This window comes from Mustela lutreola, chromosome 7 (assembly GCF_030435805.1).
Source record: "Mustela lutreola isolate mMusLut2 chromosome 7, mMusLut2.pri, whole genome shotgun sequence".
Classification (NCBI taxonomy): domain Eukaryota; kingdom Metazoa; phylum Chordata; class Mammalia; order Carnivora; family Mustelidae; genus Mustela; species Mustela lutreola.
This window is the reverse complement of record NC_081296.1, coordinates 56,184,341-56,204,734: the sequence shown is the minus strand read 5'-3', so window position 1 is coordinate 56,204,734 and position 20,394 is coordinate 56,184,341. Positions and strand designations below refer to the sequence as shown.

The 20,394-nt window shown below is 39.8% G+C and overlaps 2 protein-coding genes across 2 annotated transcripts; one reads left to right on the top strand and one right to left on the bottom strand.

Annotated features, from left to right (window-relative positions):
• Positions 1-6,541: 6,541 nt before the first annotated feature.
• Positions 6,542-7,521, top strand: LOC131835238 (olfactory receptor 4E2). The gene has a single exon (XM_059179598.1). The coding sequence runs from the start codon at positions 6,595-6,597 to the stop codon at positions 7,519-7,521; it is 927 nt and encodes a 308-aa protein (XP_059035581.1). The 5' UTR covers positions 6,542-6,594.
• Positions 7,522-10,926: 3,405 nt separating this feature from the next.
• On the bottom strand, positions 10,927-11,874 carry LOC131835237 (olfactory receptor 4E1). Its single transcript, XM_059179597.1, has one exon. It carries the CDS (start codon positions 11,872-11,874, stop codon positions 10,927-10,929), a length of 948 nt encoding a protein of 315 aa, XP_059035580.1.
• Between the last annotated feature and the right edge of the window lie 8,520 nt (positions 11,875-20,394).

The following is a 20,394-nucleotide window of genomic DNA, read 5'->3' as shown; positions in this document are numbered from 1 at the left end:
CATCCAGGCAACCCTGAAGAATAAAATCTTAAAAAAACAAAACAAAACAAAACGACTTACTGTGAAGAGCAGAATCTTGAAAAAAGAAACTAAATACAATATAAAGAGATTTAGAAGTTACTCTACCTGAGCCCTCTAGAGGCCACTGCCGAGTAGTGGAAAAATCTGAGGGCAGGAGACCTGGAGCGGAACTCCAGTCTTGCAGTGCAAAGGCAGGACAAGCCATAAAGAATCTCTGAAACTTAACCATAGTCTCTCTTTCTGATAAATAAAGCTGGCAGAGTTCATGTGCCCCCAGGAGCTTCTCCCTCGTCTGCTCTTTCGGGATGAAGCCCCTGGCATTCCCTTGACACAATCAGGCAGTTCTCTCTTATAAGATCTTGGCAGCTCAAGATCAAATTGACTTAAGGCTGAAATGAAGATGTAAGGATCATACAATAAGAATGTAGGATAAAAACTCAGGTTCCTCTTGGCAGAAGAAGGCTTCGCTGTGTGTCTGTGCCAAGGTCTGAGCCTGCAGTGCTGAAACAGCAGTCAGATGGAGACAGAGAAGAGACAGAGAAAGACGGGGTTTGGGATATCTCAGAGGAAATGGCAGGGATGACGAGGTTGAAACTGGGGAGTCAGGTGGTAAAGTTTTAAACTCTGCTGCTCATCACATGTGATCCCCAGAAAATTGCTCTACTCTTCAGAGCAGTGATTTCCAAAAGGGGAAAATTGTTACTGTCTCTTTTGTGAAGCTGCTGCAGGGATTACAGAGCCCTTGGGTGAAAGGTGAAAGGAAAGGGCAAATGGCAGAAAGAGACAGATTCTCAAGGTTCTTCAGTCCTTTATGAAGAATTTCAGGTACACAGTACACATTAATATACACGATATTGATGTCTAGTAGGGATTCTGCTCCCTTGTTCAATTACCCCATAGTAGATAAGATTCTACTCATTTCCTTAAATACCTGGGTAATTATTTTAATGCACAAATCACCTTCCCTCCAAATTTTGAGACTTTTCATGCTCATCACATACAATGTTACTTTAAAAATATTTTTTTGCCAGGGCACCTGGGGTGGTGTAGTCAGTTGAATGTCTGACTTTTGGTCTTGGCTCAGGTCATGATCTCAGGGTCCCAAGTTCAAGCCCCACATGGGGCACGGAGCCCACTTAAAAAAAAAAAAGCATAAGATAAAAGCCCAAATGAGAAATAAAAGTTTAATTCATGGCTTAAATCTTGATACATTCAGTTGTGAGTTTAAAAAGGATGCTCTTTTCTAAGACATTTTCGTTTTTAAAAAGCCCACTATTTAGTCAATAAAAGAGATATTTAACAACCAATGTTTGTTTGACCTCAATAATTTGAATTCAGTATTTTCTATTTGACATCATTGGTTTGTAAGCCCTGAGTATTTTTTTCTACACTTGAAAGTCCCCATTTGCCCAATTATTCATGGATCAATCCATCTGTGAATTTATTGGATGACTCAAGGAATGAGTGAAATCTAAAAGGTTTACAGTGAGCGAGTACTGCATAGGTGTCGCTAACAAGAACTTTGTGTGTACATTTCTTTCGTCTAGGCTTATTGGGCCACTCCAGTATGCCTCACTTGTCCACATGGTTTATGAAGCTTGCTAAGCCCTCCAGATTTTTTTCTCTTTACTCTCAGGGGATGGGAAAGAGGGAAGAAAAAAAGATTTGACAAAATAGTTCAGTGTGGTGGTGGGTAAGTAGTGGGAAAGTCTCAAGAGGAATAGAGATAAGATGTGATGGACAGGTTGAAGGAGAATAGAATGAATTCTATTCTCCTTTTTTCAGAAGGAGAATAGAATGAATTCTATTCTCCTTTTTTCAGAAGGAGAATAGAATGAAATCTTATGAAAATCAGGAGAGTGCTAAGCCTCTTACTTCCAACAGGCACTGTATATTTGTTAGTTTCTTTTTTTTTCTTAGAGAAAGTTAATCATTATTATTTATAATTATTTTAAACATACTTACTAGTTTTAGATACAAATGTTTTTGTTTTTATGGTTTCTTTAGAACAGAAACTGCCTTGCATTTCTTTTTTTTTAAATTTATTTTTTATTTATTTTCAGCATAACAGTATTCATTGTTTTTGTACCACACCAGTGCTCCATGCAATCCATGTCCTCTCTAATACCCACCGCCTGGTTCCCCCAACCTCCCACCCCCGCCGCTTCAAACCCCTCAGATTGTTTTTCAGAGTCCATTCCTTGAGGGGCTTCATAGTTTTGGAGTGTGGAAGTCTTAGTCCCAGTGCTCAACATAGCATGGGCTGGGTTTGGGGATCTCATTCACAGCTGAACCCAAGTTTTGGGTGTGTAGCAGTAAACATGCAGATCTAGTCCTTGCCCTCAAAGGATTAATATTTGGAAAGGCAGCCGATAAACATAGATGTTAATCATTCAGAAGATTGCAGGTGTTTCTAAGTGCTACAAAGAAGATGTACCTAAGCTACAGTGCTATTGGGGAGTGTTCTTGGTATAATCACCAGGAGGACATCCATGCTGAGGTGGTATTTGAGGCAAGACCCAATCATGGAGTTAAAATCTCAACCAACTTCTTTTTATTTATTTTATTTTATTTGTTTAAAAGATTTTTATGTATTTATGAGAGAGAGAGAGAGAGAGAATGAACAGGGAGGAGGAGCAGAGGTAGAGGGAGAAGCAGCCTCACCACTCACTGAGTGATGATCTGGGATCACAACCTGAGCCAAAGGCAGAAGCTTAACTGACTGAGCCACCCAGGTGCCCCTATTTTATTTTTTTAAAAAGATTTTGTTTTTAATTAATCTCCGCACCTAACACAGGGCTCAAAACTCATGATCCCAAGATCAAGAATCACATGCTCTACCAACTGAGCCAGCTAGGCACCCCATTAACCCACCTCTTTAAAAAACCAGGTCAAAAACTGTTTTCCCTAACACAGTGTAGATTCCTCTGGTACTGAAAATGTACCAGCTACTATCTGTTGCCCCTGGAAACAGCCTAAGGACCTCAAGGGAATTATCCTGGCTTTGTGAATTTCAGCTAGGCCCAAGATTCAGTGCTACTCAATAGATTCTTCTCAAGTAAAATGTGTATATGAGTTTCAGATTTAACAACAATCTTCTGTGCCCCAGAACCCCTAACAAAGCCAGACATTCTTCCCATCCTCTTGTGTCTCTCTTAATCTTTTCAACAGGAAAAGAACCTGAATATTTGCTACATCGAATCATGTATAAGAGATGCATCTAGTTCCTTTTTTATAGCTCAGAAAACTGAGGCTTTAGAAGGTGAAGACTAAAGGACATAGTTGTTTGAATTTACTGCATGTACTCTTATGAAGAGCCTCTGCCCTCTTCTTCCTAGCTGAAAGCAAAATAGCTCTTGATTCTCTGCTACCAATGCATTGCTGACCAACAGTTTCTGGTAAAGATCCTTCCCATTTTAACAATACTGCCTTATAAAGCATTTAACCAGATTATACACTGTTAGATGTGGGGAAGAAAAAATGTACTCCTAGTCCCATGAAGTCAGCATTTTCATTTTCTTTCCTTTTCCCCCCCATATGCATGCTTTTAATGCTTTGTTTTTTAAAACAAAGTAACCCATGCTTATTAAACTTAAACAATTATGAAGTATAATGTAAAAATTAATACAACCTTGCAATTTTTTTCAATTTTATACTTCCACAGGTAACTAATATTGAAATACTGTGTATTCTTCCACACTTAACTTCTGTCGCTCAGGAATAAATACCACACACATAATTCATGAATATGTATATACGTATGTTTGAACATAAGCGCACACACACAGAGAAATCTCTTTTGATTTCCTCCTTCCTCTGTTGTTTTGTTTGTTATTTATTTCCTGATTCCTTTCCTTCCTTCCTCTCTCTCCCTCCCCTCCTTCCTGGTTCATAATATATTCATAATGTACTTACCAATATATGGTTGACATTCCTTGAAGTTAATAGTTTGCTATGTTGGCTCTATGTTGGAAATGCCAAAGAGCTTTAAAAGTACTGATGGGTCCAACCCCCAAAGATTCTGAGTTAATTGTCTTAGGTGAAGCTGGGCAGCAGAATTTATGCCTCCCCTCACTAGACGGTTCTAATGTGCAGCCTTATTGACAACCACTGCTTTAAATTTGTATGCACAGATGCAATTCATTCTTATTCATGGCTGCATAATGTTCTAAGTCATGACTGTATTAAAATGTATTATTTCTCTATTAATAAACACCCCAATTTATTTCCAGTTCCTTGTTTTGCTAAAAATGCTTCAGTAAACATTTATCCTTAATTATGGATTCCTTTATTTCTATGAAATACAGCCCTAGAAGTGGGCTTCCTGGTTAGAGTTGGGGCATTAGAATTATGATAGGTGCTACCAGATCATTTTCCAAAAAGGTCTTAATAATATCTACCTCCAGTAGCAGTCTATAAAATGCTCAGTTTCTTATACCTTTGTCAATCTGAAGAGAGACAAAAACATTTTTTTAACCCACTACTGAAGCCGAGAGTCTTTTTATTCATACTTACTTGTCATTTTTGTTTCTTTTTCTGCGACTTGCCCTTTCATACTTTCTTGTCCATATTTAATGGTCATCTGTCCTTTCTTATTGTATCTTAAGAGCCCTTTAAGTAATAAGAATATTATCCTTTTTTTGATCATATATGTTTCAATATTTTTTTTCTAGTGTTCTATTTGCATTTTGATAATCTGTATGGCACCATATATATTTTAAATTGTTGAGAATGCGTAAACAAGTTTTATCTCCTCTTTTATTCTTCATGAGATTTGAATATTTTTTCATATTGGCAATCCTTTGTCACCTCCATTCCTAAAGGGTGCATGTAATTCTTTTCAGCTTCCACTATATTCATTCAAGCTTCAAAAAAAAAAAAAAAAAAATCCCATGACTGTTGTCTTAAATAATGCTGTAATTAGTATTTTCTTGCATTTAGCTTTTTGATAGTTTAGATGCTTAGGAGACTCCTGCAAGCGAATAGTTGGATCAAGAATATAAATAATTTTTGTGGTTGTGGTAATTATTTCCTAAACTCTTGTTAGAGTTGTAGGCTAATGAATCAGTATAGAAATTCAGGGACAGGGGTACCTGGGTGTCTCAGGTGGTGAAGTTGCTGACTCTGGATTTTGCTCAGGTCATGACGTCCAGGTTTTAGGATCAAGCCCTGTATCGGGCTCTGCCATCGTGGGGAATCAGCTTGAAGATTCTTTCTCATTCTCCCTCTGCATCTCCCCCCACTCATGTTTTTTTTTTCTCTCTCTCTCGTTTGCAAATCTTAAAAAATATTAGGGACAAAATAATTAGTATTTATACAATAATATTTCTTAGAGGACAAATCATAGTATAGAATTTTAAAAGTTAAATTTCTTTTTTAAAAAAAATATTTATTTATTTTTTGAGAGAGAGAGAGAGTGCATGCACATGCTCTAGTTGGGGAGGGGGAGAGGCAGAGGGAGAGAATCTTCAGGCAGAATCTCCGCTGAGCATGGAGCCCTACTCTAGGCTTGATATCACCACCCTGAGATCACGATGTGAGCCAAAACCAAGAGTCATACACTTAACCGACGGAGACACCCAGGCACCTCCTGTAGTTACTACTTTTTAAGAAGATTGTGATTTAATGAAAAACAGGAAGAAATGTCTTTTTTTTTGTAGTTCAGTACCATAAAATAGTTATGAAAGAATAGTAATAGGATTTGACCCCTGTCATGACCTGAACTGAAGGCAGAGGCTTAACCCACTGAACCACCCAGGTGCTCCTCAGCAAAGTTTTCTTAAAGGTGGGGTAACATGGCAGAAATATAGTAACCGGCTTGCCTGAAGAAAAGAATATGTATGGAAAAAGGAGGATTCCAGACTGGAAAAATAAACATGGATTAGTCTGTTGCAGGCTTTGGATGTACATTTAATTTGTTAGAAAGAAGAGTGAAATGGTGAATGACTGGGGCACCTGGGTGGCTCAGTGTGTTAAGCCTCTGCCTTTGGCTCAGGTCATGATCTCAGGGTCCTGGGATCAAGCCCTGCATCAGGCTCTCTGCTCAGCAGGGAGTCTGCTTTCTCCTCTCTCTGCCTATCTCCACCTACTTGTGATCTCTGTCTGTCAAATCAATCAATCAATCAATCAATCAATCTTGGGGGAAAATAAAAGAAATGGTGAATGACTTTAGTTGGGAGTCAATTGGGGAAGATTAATTTGGTGTTATCTGTGGGTTAGACTGAAATGAAAAAAGCCAGTTAACTAGTGGCTAAGAGTTTCGGCAACTTATTAATTCTTGTGAGATTCATGTAGCTCATCTGTAAGCCAGGAACAATAATGCCTATGCCATGGTGCAGTTGTTTTTAATAGAATGGTGTATATAAAGTACTGGGAATGGCTCCTGATACATAATGGGTATATTGTACCAATCACTATTAGGTGGTTCTTCTATTTCATATGCCCCGATAATAAACAAACAATTTATATAGGAATGTAGAGTCACTTCAACAAGTTCTAGTCTTGTAATATTAAAGCTAAATTAGCTTTCATGGTTTTTTTCCTTCCCTAAAAGGTCCTTTAGATACTCATTGGATGGATGCTCTAAATCAAACAAGAGTGACTGAATTTGTCTTCTTGGGACTCACTGAGAACTGGGTGCTGGAGATACTACTTTTTGTGACATTCTCCATTGCATATGTACTAACCCTTTTGGGGAACGCTCTCATCATAGTTACTATAGTTTTTACTCTGCATCTTCATACCCCCATGTACTTCTTCCTGAGCAATCTGTCCTTTATTGACCTCTGCCACTCGTCCGTCACGGTGCCCAAGATGCTAGAGGGCTTGCTTTTGGAGAGAAAGACGATTTCCTTTGATAATTGCATTGCACAGCTCTTCTTTCTACATCTGTTTGCTTGTGCTGAGATCTTTCTACTGACCATAATGGCTTATGATCGTTACGTAGCCATCTGTGCTCCGCTGCACTATTCCAGTGTGATGAACATCAGGGTCTGTGTACAGCTTGTCTTTGCTCTCTGGTTGGGGGGTACTGTTCACTCTCTGGTGCAGACCTTCCTGACCACTCGTCTACCTTACTGCGGCCCCAACATTATTGATAGCTACTTCTGCGATGTGCCACCTGTCATCAAGCTGGCGTGTACAGATACATACCTCACAGGAATGCTCATTGTGTCTAATAGTGGAACCATCTCCCTCACCTGTTTCCTGGCTTTGGTTACCTCTTACATAGTCATCCTGGTTTCTCTTAGAAAACAGTCAGCTGAAGGACGCCGGAAAGCCCTGTCTACCTGCTCAGCCCACTTCATGGTGGTTGCCTTCTTCTTTGGACCGTGTATCTTTCTCTACACTCGGCCAGACAGCAGCTTCTCTGTGGACAAGGTGGTATCTGTCTTCTACACGGTGGTCACCCCTTTGCTAAATCCCCTCATTTACACCTTGAGGAATGAGGAGGTAAAAAATGCCATCAAGCATCTCAGACAGAAACAGATTTTTTCATGAAGTCAGGTACATGATTGATTCGGAATCACAAGTGTAATTATGGCCATATATTTAATGAGTCAGTAGAAGTAAAAAACAAAGTCAGTAGGTAGAATGGCACTGTGCAAGGCACGCTTCTTTATAAAGAGGACTTAATGAGTATTACTTCTGTAAGGGAAACAATCATGATGGAACCTAAAGGAAAAAGAATCTGGGGGTTTTTGGGTGGCTCAGTTGGTTAAGTGTCTGCCTTCAGTTCAAGTCATGATCCTGAAGTCTTGGAATGGAGCCCCGAGTCCAGCTCCCTGTTCAGAGGAGAGTCTCCTTCTCCCTCTACCCCTTCCCCTGCTCATGCTGTCTCTCACTCTTTCAAATAAATAAATAAAATCTTAAAAAATAAAGAATCTAGGAAACTTTAAAGAAGGATTCTGGTTTCTCTAGTAAGAGAACATAATTTGGGGCATGGACTGAGTTTCAAGAACAGTTAGTTGTGAGAGAACATATTTTCTTTATTTGTGGATTCTGTGGGTTATTGCCTCTGGGAGGCAATGTATCACACTTATATTCTATAAATTAAAGTGCTTTTAATCTTGCTTTCAAATATAGATTCAAGGTGTTTACTTAAGCCATCACTGATTTATAGTGAATTAAATTGTTACTTTGAAAGTGATTCTCTCCTTATTCCTGGATCTATTTTGTATGTTTCATAATACTTTGATAAAATCAAGGTAGAGATATATAAAGAACTTACTTTAAAATAAACGTTATTGATGTAAAATTTAGTTACATAAAATGCATGTGTTTTAATTAGACAATCTGAGAAATTTTGACGAAGGTATATATACACCCACGTAACCATTTCTTCAGCAAGATATAGGACATTTCCATCACCCCAGGGAGTTTCTTTGGTCCTTTCCCAGCCAATTCCTCTATCTTCACCCAAGCATTCATGGATCTGATTTTTGTCATCATGAATTAGATTGTCTTTCTTAGAGCTTCTTATAAATTGAATCATACAATATGAACTTTTCAGTACCTGACTTCTTTAGTTCTGCATGCTATTTCTGATATGAACCAATGTCTTTTGTGGGTATGAGCAGTTTGTTTCTTCGTATTGTTGAAACTATCTCATGGTATGGGTATACCACACTTGCTGATTCAGTCATTTACTGATGGGTATTTGGGTGTTTTCTATTTTTGACAGTTATGAATAAAGTAGATATAAATGCTTACTAATAGGTTATTTTGACTACATGACTTCATTTCTCCTGGGTAAATATCTAGGAGTAGAATTTTTGGATTACATAGCAAGTGTATGTTTAGCTTGTAAAACTAAAAGACTGGTTTTCAAAGTGGTTGTATGATTTTTTTTTGAAGTTATTTATATTTATGTAAACTCTGGGGTTTAAACTCATGACCCTGAGATACAGAGTCTCATGCTTCCCTGATTGAACCAGCCAGGCGCCCCCCAAAGTGGTTGTATGATTTTATACTCTCATCAGTAGTATGAGTTTAACATCCAATAATTGGTATTGTCAGTACTTAATTTTAGGTCTTCTAGTGAGTGTGTGGTTTACTCTTCATTTTCCTAATTAGTGATGATGCTGAGAATCTTTTAATTAGTTTATTATCCTTTCATAGAGCTTGTGTTGTGATGTGTCCAAGTGTTTTGCTCATTTATTATGATTGGTTTTTGTCTTCTTGTCACTGTGTAGTAAGAGTAAACAAAGTATTCTTTGTATATTCTGGATACAAAATTGGACAGATGGCTTGGCAATATTTCTCCTCGTGGGGGGGCTTGTAGTTTTATTTTCTGAATTACATATTTTGAAGAAAAAAAGTTTGTATTTTGATTAAGTCTTATTTATCATTCTTTTAAGATTGATGCCTTTGTGTTGTAAGAGATCTTCACCTACCCTGAAGTCTCAAAGATTTTTTTCCTGTTTTAGAAATTTTACAGTTCAGCTTTAAATTTTAAGTTCATGATCCATTTTAAATTTAGTTTGATATATGGAGATTAATGTTTCCCATCTACCTAGATGATTCAGTACCATTTAAAAAGACTTTCTTCCCTTTGTGTTATCTTGACACCTTTTTAAAGTCCGTTGACCCTTGAGAGAATGTGAAAGTATTCATTTTACCTCTTCACTGTCACCTCTCATCATTCTCTGCCTTAGGGTCTAAGCTGTAACCACACTACACTTTCTCTCCTTGGACCAAGCCAAGGTCTTTCCCAATACCTGCTATTTCCTCTGCCTAGAATCTTCATCACCCTTCCTTTCTCATGTGTGTCTCCTTTTCATCTTTCAGATCTTAGCTTCAGTGTCATTTGTCAGAGAGACCCTTCTTGCCTACCCACTCTGAAGACAGTCTTTTCCAAAACTCTCTATTAGCATTCAATGCGTTTTTTTCCCACAGATTTTGTTATGATCTGTAATTAAAATGTATTTGCTTATATTTTTGTTTCCTATTTTCACTAGACTCAACTGCATGAAGGGGGGACCTTTTTTTTTTTTTTTTGGTGATTGTAAGCCTGGTCCTTAGCACATAATAGGTGCTTGGTAAAAACTGGTCAAATGAATAATAAGATACCCCCATTTCATTGCTCTGGTGGCAGATTTTCCTGGACAAGGATATCAGTGTTTTCAATGACTCAAAGTCTTCTTTCTACATCACTGAAGTCATAAGCCAACTCAATTGGTCTGAGTCACCAGTGTTTGCTGAGCCATTTAGGCAAGCATCTGAGTGACTGATGTAGTCAAGTGCTGCCCAGCAATCAGAAGATTGATTTAAACGTTAGTTATCACCCTAAGACAACAGCAGGGAGATGCGGCATGGTGTAATGAAAATAGCATGAGGGGGCACCTGGGTGGCTCAGTGGGTTAAGCCTCTGCCTTCAGCTCGGGTCATGATCCCAAGGTCCTGGGATGGATCCCTGCATCGGGCTCTCTGCTCAGCAGGGACCCTGCTTCTCTTCGCATTACCCGCCCCCCACCCCCGCCTGCCTCTTTACCTACTTGCAATCTCTGTCTGTCAAATAAATAAATAAAATCTTAAAAAAAAAATACCTGTTAGAAAGTAGCATGAGTTCGTGTTGATACACTTGGCTTAATAGCCTGCTTCCAGTATTTCCTAGCTAGGTGACCTTGGGCATGCTGTTGGCTCTCTTTGAGCTTTGGTTCCATCATTGCTGATAAGCATAATACCTAGCTCACAAGTGGCTGTGAGAGTGGAGTAAAGGTAGAGTGCCTAGAACGGTTTCTAGCATATGGAAGATCCTAAAAATCATAGCTACTGATATGATTGTCAAATATTGGACCAGAAGACAATTTATAAGGTGTATATCCTGATAAATGTTAGGTAACTTGTTCTTTGCAAGACATTTCTTGGATGTGGAGCACCAGGACTCTAAGAGCTTAGACATTGTCATTTTTTACCTCTCCTCTCCACCCTCCCCATGAACTTGTTCAAGGCATTCTTCATGTCTTCATTCCTAAGAGTATAGATGATGGGATTTAGCAGGGGTGTAACTGCAGTGAAAAACACAGACACCACCTTGTCCTCTGGGAGGCTGGTGGATGGACGGGAATATATAAAGATGCAGTGTCCCAGGAAGAGTGTGACGACGGTGAGGTGGGCTGCACAGGTGGATAAGGCTTTCCGCCTGCCTTCGGAGATCTGCTGCCTCAGGCTTACCAGGATGACCGCATAGGACACCACGAGGACCACGAAACAGACCACAGAGATGAGCCCACTGTTAGAGACAATGAGGATTTCAATAATGTGGGTATCTGTGCAGGCCAGTTTTATCACCTGAGGCACATCGCAGAAGAAGCTGTCAATCTCATCAGGACCACAGTAGGGCAGCTTGATGGTGAGGGAGGTTAGTGATATGGAGTGGATGGTGCCTCCTGTCCAGAGGGCCACAGCCAGTAACACACATACTTTCCAGTTCATCACTGTCATGTACTGCAGGGGTTTGCAAATGGCCACGTACCGATCATAGGCCATGACAGTGAGGAGAAAGATCTCGGTGCAGGCAAAGAGGTGCAGGAAAAACATCTGGGTGACACAGGCCTCAAAGGAGATGAGCTTCTCTTCTGACCATGTATCTATCAGCATCTTGGGGACAGTGACCGTGGAGTGACAGACATCAATAAAAGACAGGTTACTGAGGAAAAAATACATAGGAGTATGGAGCCGGCGGTCATAGATAATAGTTATGACAATGAGGATGTTCCCAATCAGTGTCAGGATGTAGAAAGTGAGGAACACGGCAAACACAGCCATCTGCACCTTCTGATTTACAGATAAACCTCTAAGCCGAATGTATGTCACAGAAGTGGTTTGATTGAGTAGATCTGCCTCTTCCATTCTCTTTGTTGGACACTATGTCAAGAGTTAGGAAAAAAATAACACTTAGCACCTGCATCAATCATTTGGTCACTTAATTTCTCCTGTTTTTGCTTTTCCTTCCATCTAGAACTTATGATCCAGTATCTTATTTTAAAAACCCCATTCAGGGGCACCTGGGTGGCTCAGTGGGTTAAAGCCTCCACCTTAGGCTCAGGTCATGATCTCAGGGTCCTGGATCGAGCCCCACATTGGGCTCTCTGCTCAGAGGGGAGCCTGTTTCCCTTTTTCTCTCTCTGCTTGCCTCTGCCTGTGATCTCTGTCTGTCAAATAAATAAATAAATACCCCATTCAGGGGACACCTGGGTGGGTCAGTTGGTTGAGCGCTGTCTTTGGCTTGGGTCATGGTCCCAGGATCTGGTGATTGAGTCCTGCATCGAGCTTCTTGCTCAGCAGGGAGCCTACTTTTCTCTCTGCCTCTCTCTGCCACTTTGCCTGCTTGTGCTCTCTCTCTCTCTGACAAATAAATAAATAGATAAGTAAAATCTTAAAAAAAAAAAAACCCACTGAGCATCTTAAATCATGCTGGACACACAGTAGGCACCACACACACATTTTTGGAATAATAGTGCAGGAACCATGATTCACTAAGAGATCTAAGGCAGCCTTGGAGAGGGGAGTGCTTATATTTAGTCATAAATCTTTAGGGGAGAAAAAAATGAAGATTTTTCTACTCCAAGCCAGTAACAGTTTCCAAGTTGTACAAATCCTGGCCTTGAGCACACTTTTCTCTATTGCCTGTTGATTGCATTTTTCACTTGGCTAAACCACTTCCACCCCTGCAGTGAAAAGCAGAGGCCTTTCCCCAAGCTGCCGGGAACAGGCAGTGTGGCTGGGGTATGTTTGAAACATTTCTTTAGATCTGGCAAGGGAAACTGGCTTCTGCTCCCGCTCATCCTGCTGGTGCAGATCAAGATCCAGGCCAAAGAACCTCCCTGTCCTGACTGGGTTATCCTCAGCTCTTCGTAAAGTCCAATTCTGTTGTCTTGCCCACAAGTCAAACAAGAGTGGTCCATTTCTTTTAAATTAGCTTCCCTTTGACCCAGGCCCCACTGTTTAAAAAAATTATTTTATTTTATTTTATTCACCAGGTGGTCATCATGACAGGTGCACTCCTAAATCCCCATCACCTGTTTCTCCCATCCTCCCCACCTCTCCTCTGGTGACCATCAGTATATTCTCTATAGTTAAATCTGTTTCTTCGTTTGTCTCCCCCCACCTCCTCTTTTCCCACTGTGTTCATTTGTTTTGTTTCTTAAATTCCATGTATGAGTAAAATCATTTGGTGCTTTCTTTCTCTGACTGACTTACTAGCTCCATCCATGTTGTTGCATATGGCAAGATTTCATTCTTTTTCATGGCAGAGTAACATTCCATCGTGTATATATGCACCATATCTTCTTTATCCATTCATCAGTCAGTGCATGCTTGGGCTGCTTTTGTATCTTGTCTGTTGTAAATAATGCTACAACAAACCTAGGGGTGCGTATATCCCTTTGAATTTGTGCTTTTGTCTTCTTTGGGTAAATGCTCAGTTATGTAATTACTGGATTGTAGGGCAGTCCTCTTTTTAGTTTTCTGAGGAACTTCCATACTGTTTTCCATAGTGGCTATACCAGTTGCCACAATGCAAGAGGGTTCTCACTATTTTTTATAAGAAATGTATTTATTATTATCATCATATTTTTTTAGATTTTATTTATTTATTAGAGAGAGAGAGATTGAGAGAGTGAGTGCGAGAAGGGGCAGAAGGAGAAGCAGACTCAGGACCGACTGGGACTTGATTCCAGGATCCTGAGCTGAAGGCAGATGCTTACCTGACTGAACCACCCAGGTGCCCCACAAGATCTTAGCTCTTAGAAAGATCTGAGAGCTATCCTCATCTTTTTTTTTTTTTTTTTTTTTTCATTTTATAAGTAGAGAAAATGAGGAACAGAGAAGTAAAGCAACAGGCCCAAGTTCCCAGAGAATTGCAATAATAGCTGTATCTGGAAGCTCAGGCCTTGTGATTCCTGGCCCATGCTCTCTCTGCCACCACTTTGACCTGAATCATTTATGTGATGATAGGCATAATAAGGGCTAAGTGGAATGTGTCTTGGTGACCTGTCTCTTCCTCTGCTAGGTTTCCCTGCCAGCCTGATTGGGTATCTACGGGGAGTGTCTCTTGTCTCGCTTGTCTTCATGCCACTGCCTGGATGCACAGTCTTCTAGGGGTGCCCACCCATATAAGCCGCCCTCTTGGTTTCTTGGGTCCTATCATCCTGTGCTACTTTCTTCCCATCACAGATCACTACTAGAGCTTTCCCTCATTCTTCAAGGTCAGGCTGTCTTGCAGACAAAAGAATCGACTCCACATTGCTTATGAAAAGGAAATAGAGAACTCTTTCCCTTCTGCTTCTAGTTACCTCATTCTTCTCTAGTATTTCCTATTACTCATCATGCTGGTCTTCTGCTGACAGTGGCCCTTTTGACAGTCTGAATCAATAGAGGGAAGACTAAGGTAGTGTCAAATTAGGAAACTAGCAAAGTAGAGTCATGTGAAAAGAAGGTATTTCTGTTGCAGAAGTCTTTCAGTGAACATTTGAATTAAACTCATGGTGTCTAGAACTTAGATTAGTATTTATTGTAGTATCTTAATATAGTTATAGATTATCTTTATTATTTAGAAATTTTTCTTATTCACTTAAAGCTTCTATTCTAGAAAACTAATTTTATGTTTTTCAAGATTTGTTTAATTTTAGAGAGAGAGTGTGGGGGGGAGGGGAGAGACAGAGGGAGGAGGAGAGCAAATCTTAAGCAGTCTCCACACCTAGCACAGAACCTGAAATGGGACTTGATCTCACGATCCTGAGATCAAGAACTGAGCTGAAACCGAGAGTTGGATGCTCAACCAATGGAGCTACCCAGAAATCTATTTTTTTATATTCATTTGTTTGCCAGAGAGAGAGCAAGAGAGAGAGAAGGTGAGAGAGCGCAAGCAGGTGGAGTGGTAGGCAGAGGAAGAAACAGGCTCCCTACTGAGCAGGGAGCTTGATGTGAGACTTCATCCCAGGACTCTGAGATCATGACCTGAGCTGAAGGCAGAGGCTTAACTAACTAAACCACCCAGGCGTCCCTCCAGAAATCTATTTTGAATGTTGAATGATTTATATCTGTTATCTTTTCAATTTAGTAAGTTCCAAAATGGTGATTACAAAATTGAAAACTGAGGAACTGAGCAAGAATGGAGCCAGGGGTTTATTTTAAATCAATGCTGTGTTCCAAGGTTCATTGTTTATGTACCACACCCAGTGCTCCATGCACCTTAATATCCTTAATACACATTTTATAGTGACTAACATAACACAATAAAATAAAATAACTAAATTAAAAAAAAATAATAAAAAAGGGGGGAAATCAATCTGCAGATTTTCACCTGCGCACACAGGAAAGGCTGTGCAGATGGAGAACTATGTCTGAAATGAAGACTTGTGTTCCATCATCATCACTTTTTTTTCCCTGTTTCTTTGGAGCTGCAGGAAAAAATCTTTTGAGAAATGGAGATGTGCCCAACTGCAGTAGAAATTTTATGTCAGTTTATGTTGAGAATACTGTGCACAAAAAGAAAATCTAATGTCTGTGGCATACATTTCAGAAAGATGGAGGAAAATAATTAAGAGCAAAAACAGAATAAAACAAAATGTCTATAAAACTCACCCTGGGTTGTTTCCGATGCTCCCAGCCCCTCCAAAGAGAATTGAATTGTCACGGTCTGGTAGTTTCAATGTTAAGTTTGATAGTGAAATGATTTCCAGTAGAACTAACTAATCAGACAAATTTAATGTTGGACAAAGCAAATAACCCTATTTACCTTGATTTTTCCATCAGGATGGCCAGAGTACTCAAAGTTTCTTTGGGCTTGTTCGGTTTTTGGTGATAAGTCACAGTAAATATATTTGGTGATGTTTTACCAGAAGTGATTCAGGATTTCTGCAAAAATATTACACCTTAGCACCTATATTATTATCATAGTTTTCAATAAGTAGAGCATGTAACTCTGCCCTGAGGTTTTCTGTAATTGGTTTCCAGTCAACTGGTTTCCAGTCTATGAGGTGTAAGAATGGTATATTTTTTGTACTTTTTTGGATAGTATTGGCAAAGAATGATTCAAAGTTGCTACCAACCACTTTTGCAGGCCATGCTAGTTTTACCAGGAGACTTGTAAACAGACTTGACTTGATGGTTCAGAACCAGTGTGATGGAGGCATTCTCTTTCCTTGGCAGCACACTGTCTAGGTGTAAGTTTTATATTGCTAGCTTCAGAAGGATTATTCTACCAAGTGCTGAAAGGAAATCTGTACAAAAAGAAAGCAGCTGGGCCTGGCAGCTGTAGTGTTGGTGTTTTTTAAACCTGGATTATATAGGTTTTATGTCCTTGGGACTTTTAAGTAATGACATCAGCTTGCCTTAGTCATTAGTTAGAAAAAGTCAGTTCTGTAGGGACTAAAGTTACAGACTTTGAAATCGTCACTAAGGGAATTTAATGGGAAAGCAGGTCTTCCAAATGTAAATCTCTACGATGTATTTATACATGATTAAATGAACTACCACTTAGTGATTGCTTGTTCTGTGCTAAGTATTAGGTTATTAGGTGAGGGGCTTTCATGTTTTCTTATTTAATCCATGTAAAAACACAGAGATGAGGGATTAGCCATGGACTTAAGATTTTAATCAGCTCTCTGCCAGAGGCGTCAAGTGTTTGGACTTTTGAGTCAGATTGTCTGAGTGCAAATTCCAACATCCTGGATGTGTAAATTTGGACAAGTTATTTAGCCTCTCTTGGCCCTAACCTTTCATCCATAAGCCATAGATAACAATGGTATTTTTTTTCTTACAACTCTTGGAATCTTTGCCAAGCATGTGGCACTTGGTGAATATGTTGCTTAAGTTAATATAGTTATTGGAGTTGAGGGAAATTGGAAGGGGAGGTGAACCATGAGAGACTATGGACTCTGAAAAACAGCCTGAGGGTTTTGAAAGGGCAGGAAATGGGAGGTTGGGGGAGCCAGGTGGTGGGTATTAGAGAGGGCACGATTGCATGGAGCACTGTGTGTGGTGCAAAAACAATAAATACTGTTATGCTGAAAAGAAATAAAGAAAAAGTTAATATAGTTATGCAATATGCAATTCAAGCAATCAAACAAAAAAGCCACCCCCCCACCCAGTAACAACCAGCTCTTTGGGATCAATATTCATTGTTTTGTATACAGTGAAAATCTAGAACCTCTTTCTCTAGTTACCCTTTGGCTTTCTCTGTTTAGATATAAGAGCTTGGTAGTTTGAACTGGTGAAAGAAGAACCCAAAGTAGAAGAATACAGATCATTCTTTGAGTTTTTCTTTTAAGTTTTATTTCTTCAAGTAAACTCTACACCTAACATGGGGCTCAAACTCACCTCCCTGAGATCAAGAACTACACACTCCTCCTATTGGGCTAGTCAGGTGCCCCTATACTTTGAGTTTAACTTTCAAGATTGAATAGTTTTGTGGGATGATTGGGATATATGAAATCAAGGATATGGAGTTAGAAGGAAGCCTTGTAGCTGACTCTTCATGAAAGAGTGTGCAGAAGAGAAGATGGTAGTAGGGGAAAGTATCAGAAATTACGAAAAAGTCTTACTTCTAAGGACTTGTGGCTTGGGCTCCTTTCCCCCAGTTTTCTTGTTGCATTTATTACCATTGATAAGAGGGGAGACTTGATAGCATTGAAAAACTCAGAGCTTCCAGAACTTACAGATATTGCTACTTGGTCATTGTGGAGCTTGTGTTATATAGTCACGTTGGCAATGAGGGTATGCGTCAAGAAGAGGGATATACTGACTGTAGTCATTCTCAGGTATTTTTGGAATTGAGATCCTTTATCATGGGCATAATATACCAAGGATAATAAAGAAAAGGATGTTCAGTTGATTATAGGGCAATTACTATTGCCACTGTCACTGATTAGATGAAGGTGGTTAAATTAATTTTTGACCTAACCTACAGTTTTTGTATTTTCCCCCTTCTTCTTGGTAACCCTCTCTCACTGGGCCACTGCTTTCCTCTCTGACTATATATAGACTGCCACTTAAATGTCCCATTCAGCCTCTTCCTCCCCAGAAATCCCTCATGCACTGAAATTGTGTGTTCCCCTTTTCTCTGCAGAATAAATGAGAACAATTGTTTACACTGGCACTTGAGAGCTTGCAAAGCTGTCTCTCACTCATTAATTTATTTGATCTTTACAATATCCCTGTGAGGTGGGAGCATTATAGAAAAATTGGACTTGGCATTGAATGATTTTCACAGAGTTTATATGTTAGGTGAGCAATTGAACTAGATCTTTTGCTACTGATTCTGATATTTAGTCTATTACTTCACTTGGATGCTGTGCTTCAGGGAGAAGCAACACTTAAAAGACTTGCTTGTTGAATCACATAGAAATTTTTCACCGGTGTTGGGATAGGTAAATTTCTGGTGTTTTTTTTTTTTTTTTAAAGATTTTATTTATTTATTTGACAGAGAGAAATCACAAGTAGATGGAGAGGCAGGCAGAGAGAGAGCGAAGCAGGCTCCCCGCCAAGCAGAGAGCCCGATGCGGGACTCGATCCCAGGACCCCGAGATCATGACCCGAGCCGAAGGCAGCGGCTTAACCCACTGAGCCACCCAGGCGCCAATTTCTGGTGTTTTTATCAAAAAAATTATTTAGTTTTTTGGGGAGAGAGTGTACAAGTGAGCATGAGGGGGGAGAGGAGTAAAGAGATATGGAGAGGGACAAGCAGACCCCTCACTGAGCAGGGAGCCCCTGACTCAGGGCTTGTCAGGGGGCTGGATCCCAGAACCCTGGGATCGTGACCTGAACCAAAGGCAGATGCTTAATCAACTGAACCACTGAGGGGCCCCATATTTTGTTATCTTTTGGTTCTCCTGACTCTTTGCTTCTTCCAGTTTCATTCTCTCCATTCCAAAAGATCAAAGTGCCATGCTCCTCCCTTATGAAAGGTCACTGACTCTCTGTTAAAAGCAATCAATAAATGGTCTAAATCTAGGGCGTGTTCAATATCATACTTACTGTAGTATCAGATAAAAAGATCCATGAGAATCACGATTTGTTTCTATAAAGAATTTACAGTACAGTGAATTAAGATGACTTCTACTTTAAGAATTTGAAGAAACCCACTGGAAAATCTTTGAAGTGGTGCTACAAAGGAAATAGTCAGCAAGGCTAGTTAATAGGCAACACACAGAATGGGAGAAGATATTTGCAAATGACATTATAGATAAAGGGCTGGTATCCAAAATCTATAAAGACCTCCTCTAAATCCACACCCCCAAAAATAATCAAGTCAAAAAATGGACAGACGACATGAACAGACATTTATTCAAAGAAGACATACAAATGGCTAACAGACACATGAAAAAATGTTCAACATCATTAGCCATCAGGGAAATTCAAATCAAAACCACATTGAGATACCACCTTATACCAGTTAGAATGGTAAAAATTAACAAGACAAGAAACAACAAATGTTAGCGAGAGTGTGGAAAAGGGGGAACCCTCTTAACATTGTTGGTGGGAATGTAAGCTGGTGCAGCCACTTTGGAAAACAAAATTTAATTTCCTCAAAAATTTAAAAATAGAGCTACCCTATGATCCAACAATTGCACTACTATGTATTTACCACAAAGATACAGATAGTGAAAAGGAGTGGGCACACGCACCCCAATGTTCATAGCAGCAGTGCCCACAATAGCCAAACTATGGAAGAAGATGAGATGTCCTTCAATGGATGAATGGTTAAAATGTGGTTCATATATACAGTGGAATATTACTCAGCCATCAGAAAGGATAAATACCCATCATTTGCGTAGACATGGATAGAACTGGAGGGAATTAGGCTGAGTGAAGTAAGTCAAGTCGAGAAGGACACATCATATGGTTTCACTCATATGTGGAACATAAGGAATAGCACGGGAGACCATAGGGGAAGAAAGGGAAAACTGAAGGGGTGGAAATCAGTGAGGGAGACAAACCATGAGAGACTATGGACTCTGGGAAACAAACTGAGGCTTTCAGAGAGGAAGGGGGGGTGGGATGGGGTGGACAGGTGATGGGTATCAAGGAGGGCATGTGTTGTGATGAACACTGGCTGTTACATGCAACTAAAGAATCACTGAACACTACATCAAGAACTAATGATGTACTGTATGGTGGCTAAGTTAACATCTGAAAAAAAAGATCTGATGATGTAAAGTGACCTTCTGTCCCAGTCTTCACACCCACAGAACCTGCATGCTTCTAATGAGACCATCATTCTGCCCTCACAAAATTGCAGAAATCAGACTCCAAGAGGAAGCCCTCATTACCTACCCACAACTCTCAACAGAGACCAGCCAGTCTAATCTCATCACCCTGAACACTGCCTGTTCATTTCAGTCCACAACCTTTTGGAGCCTTTTGTTC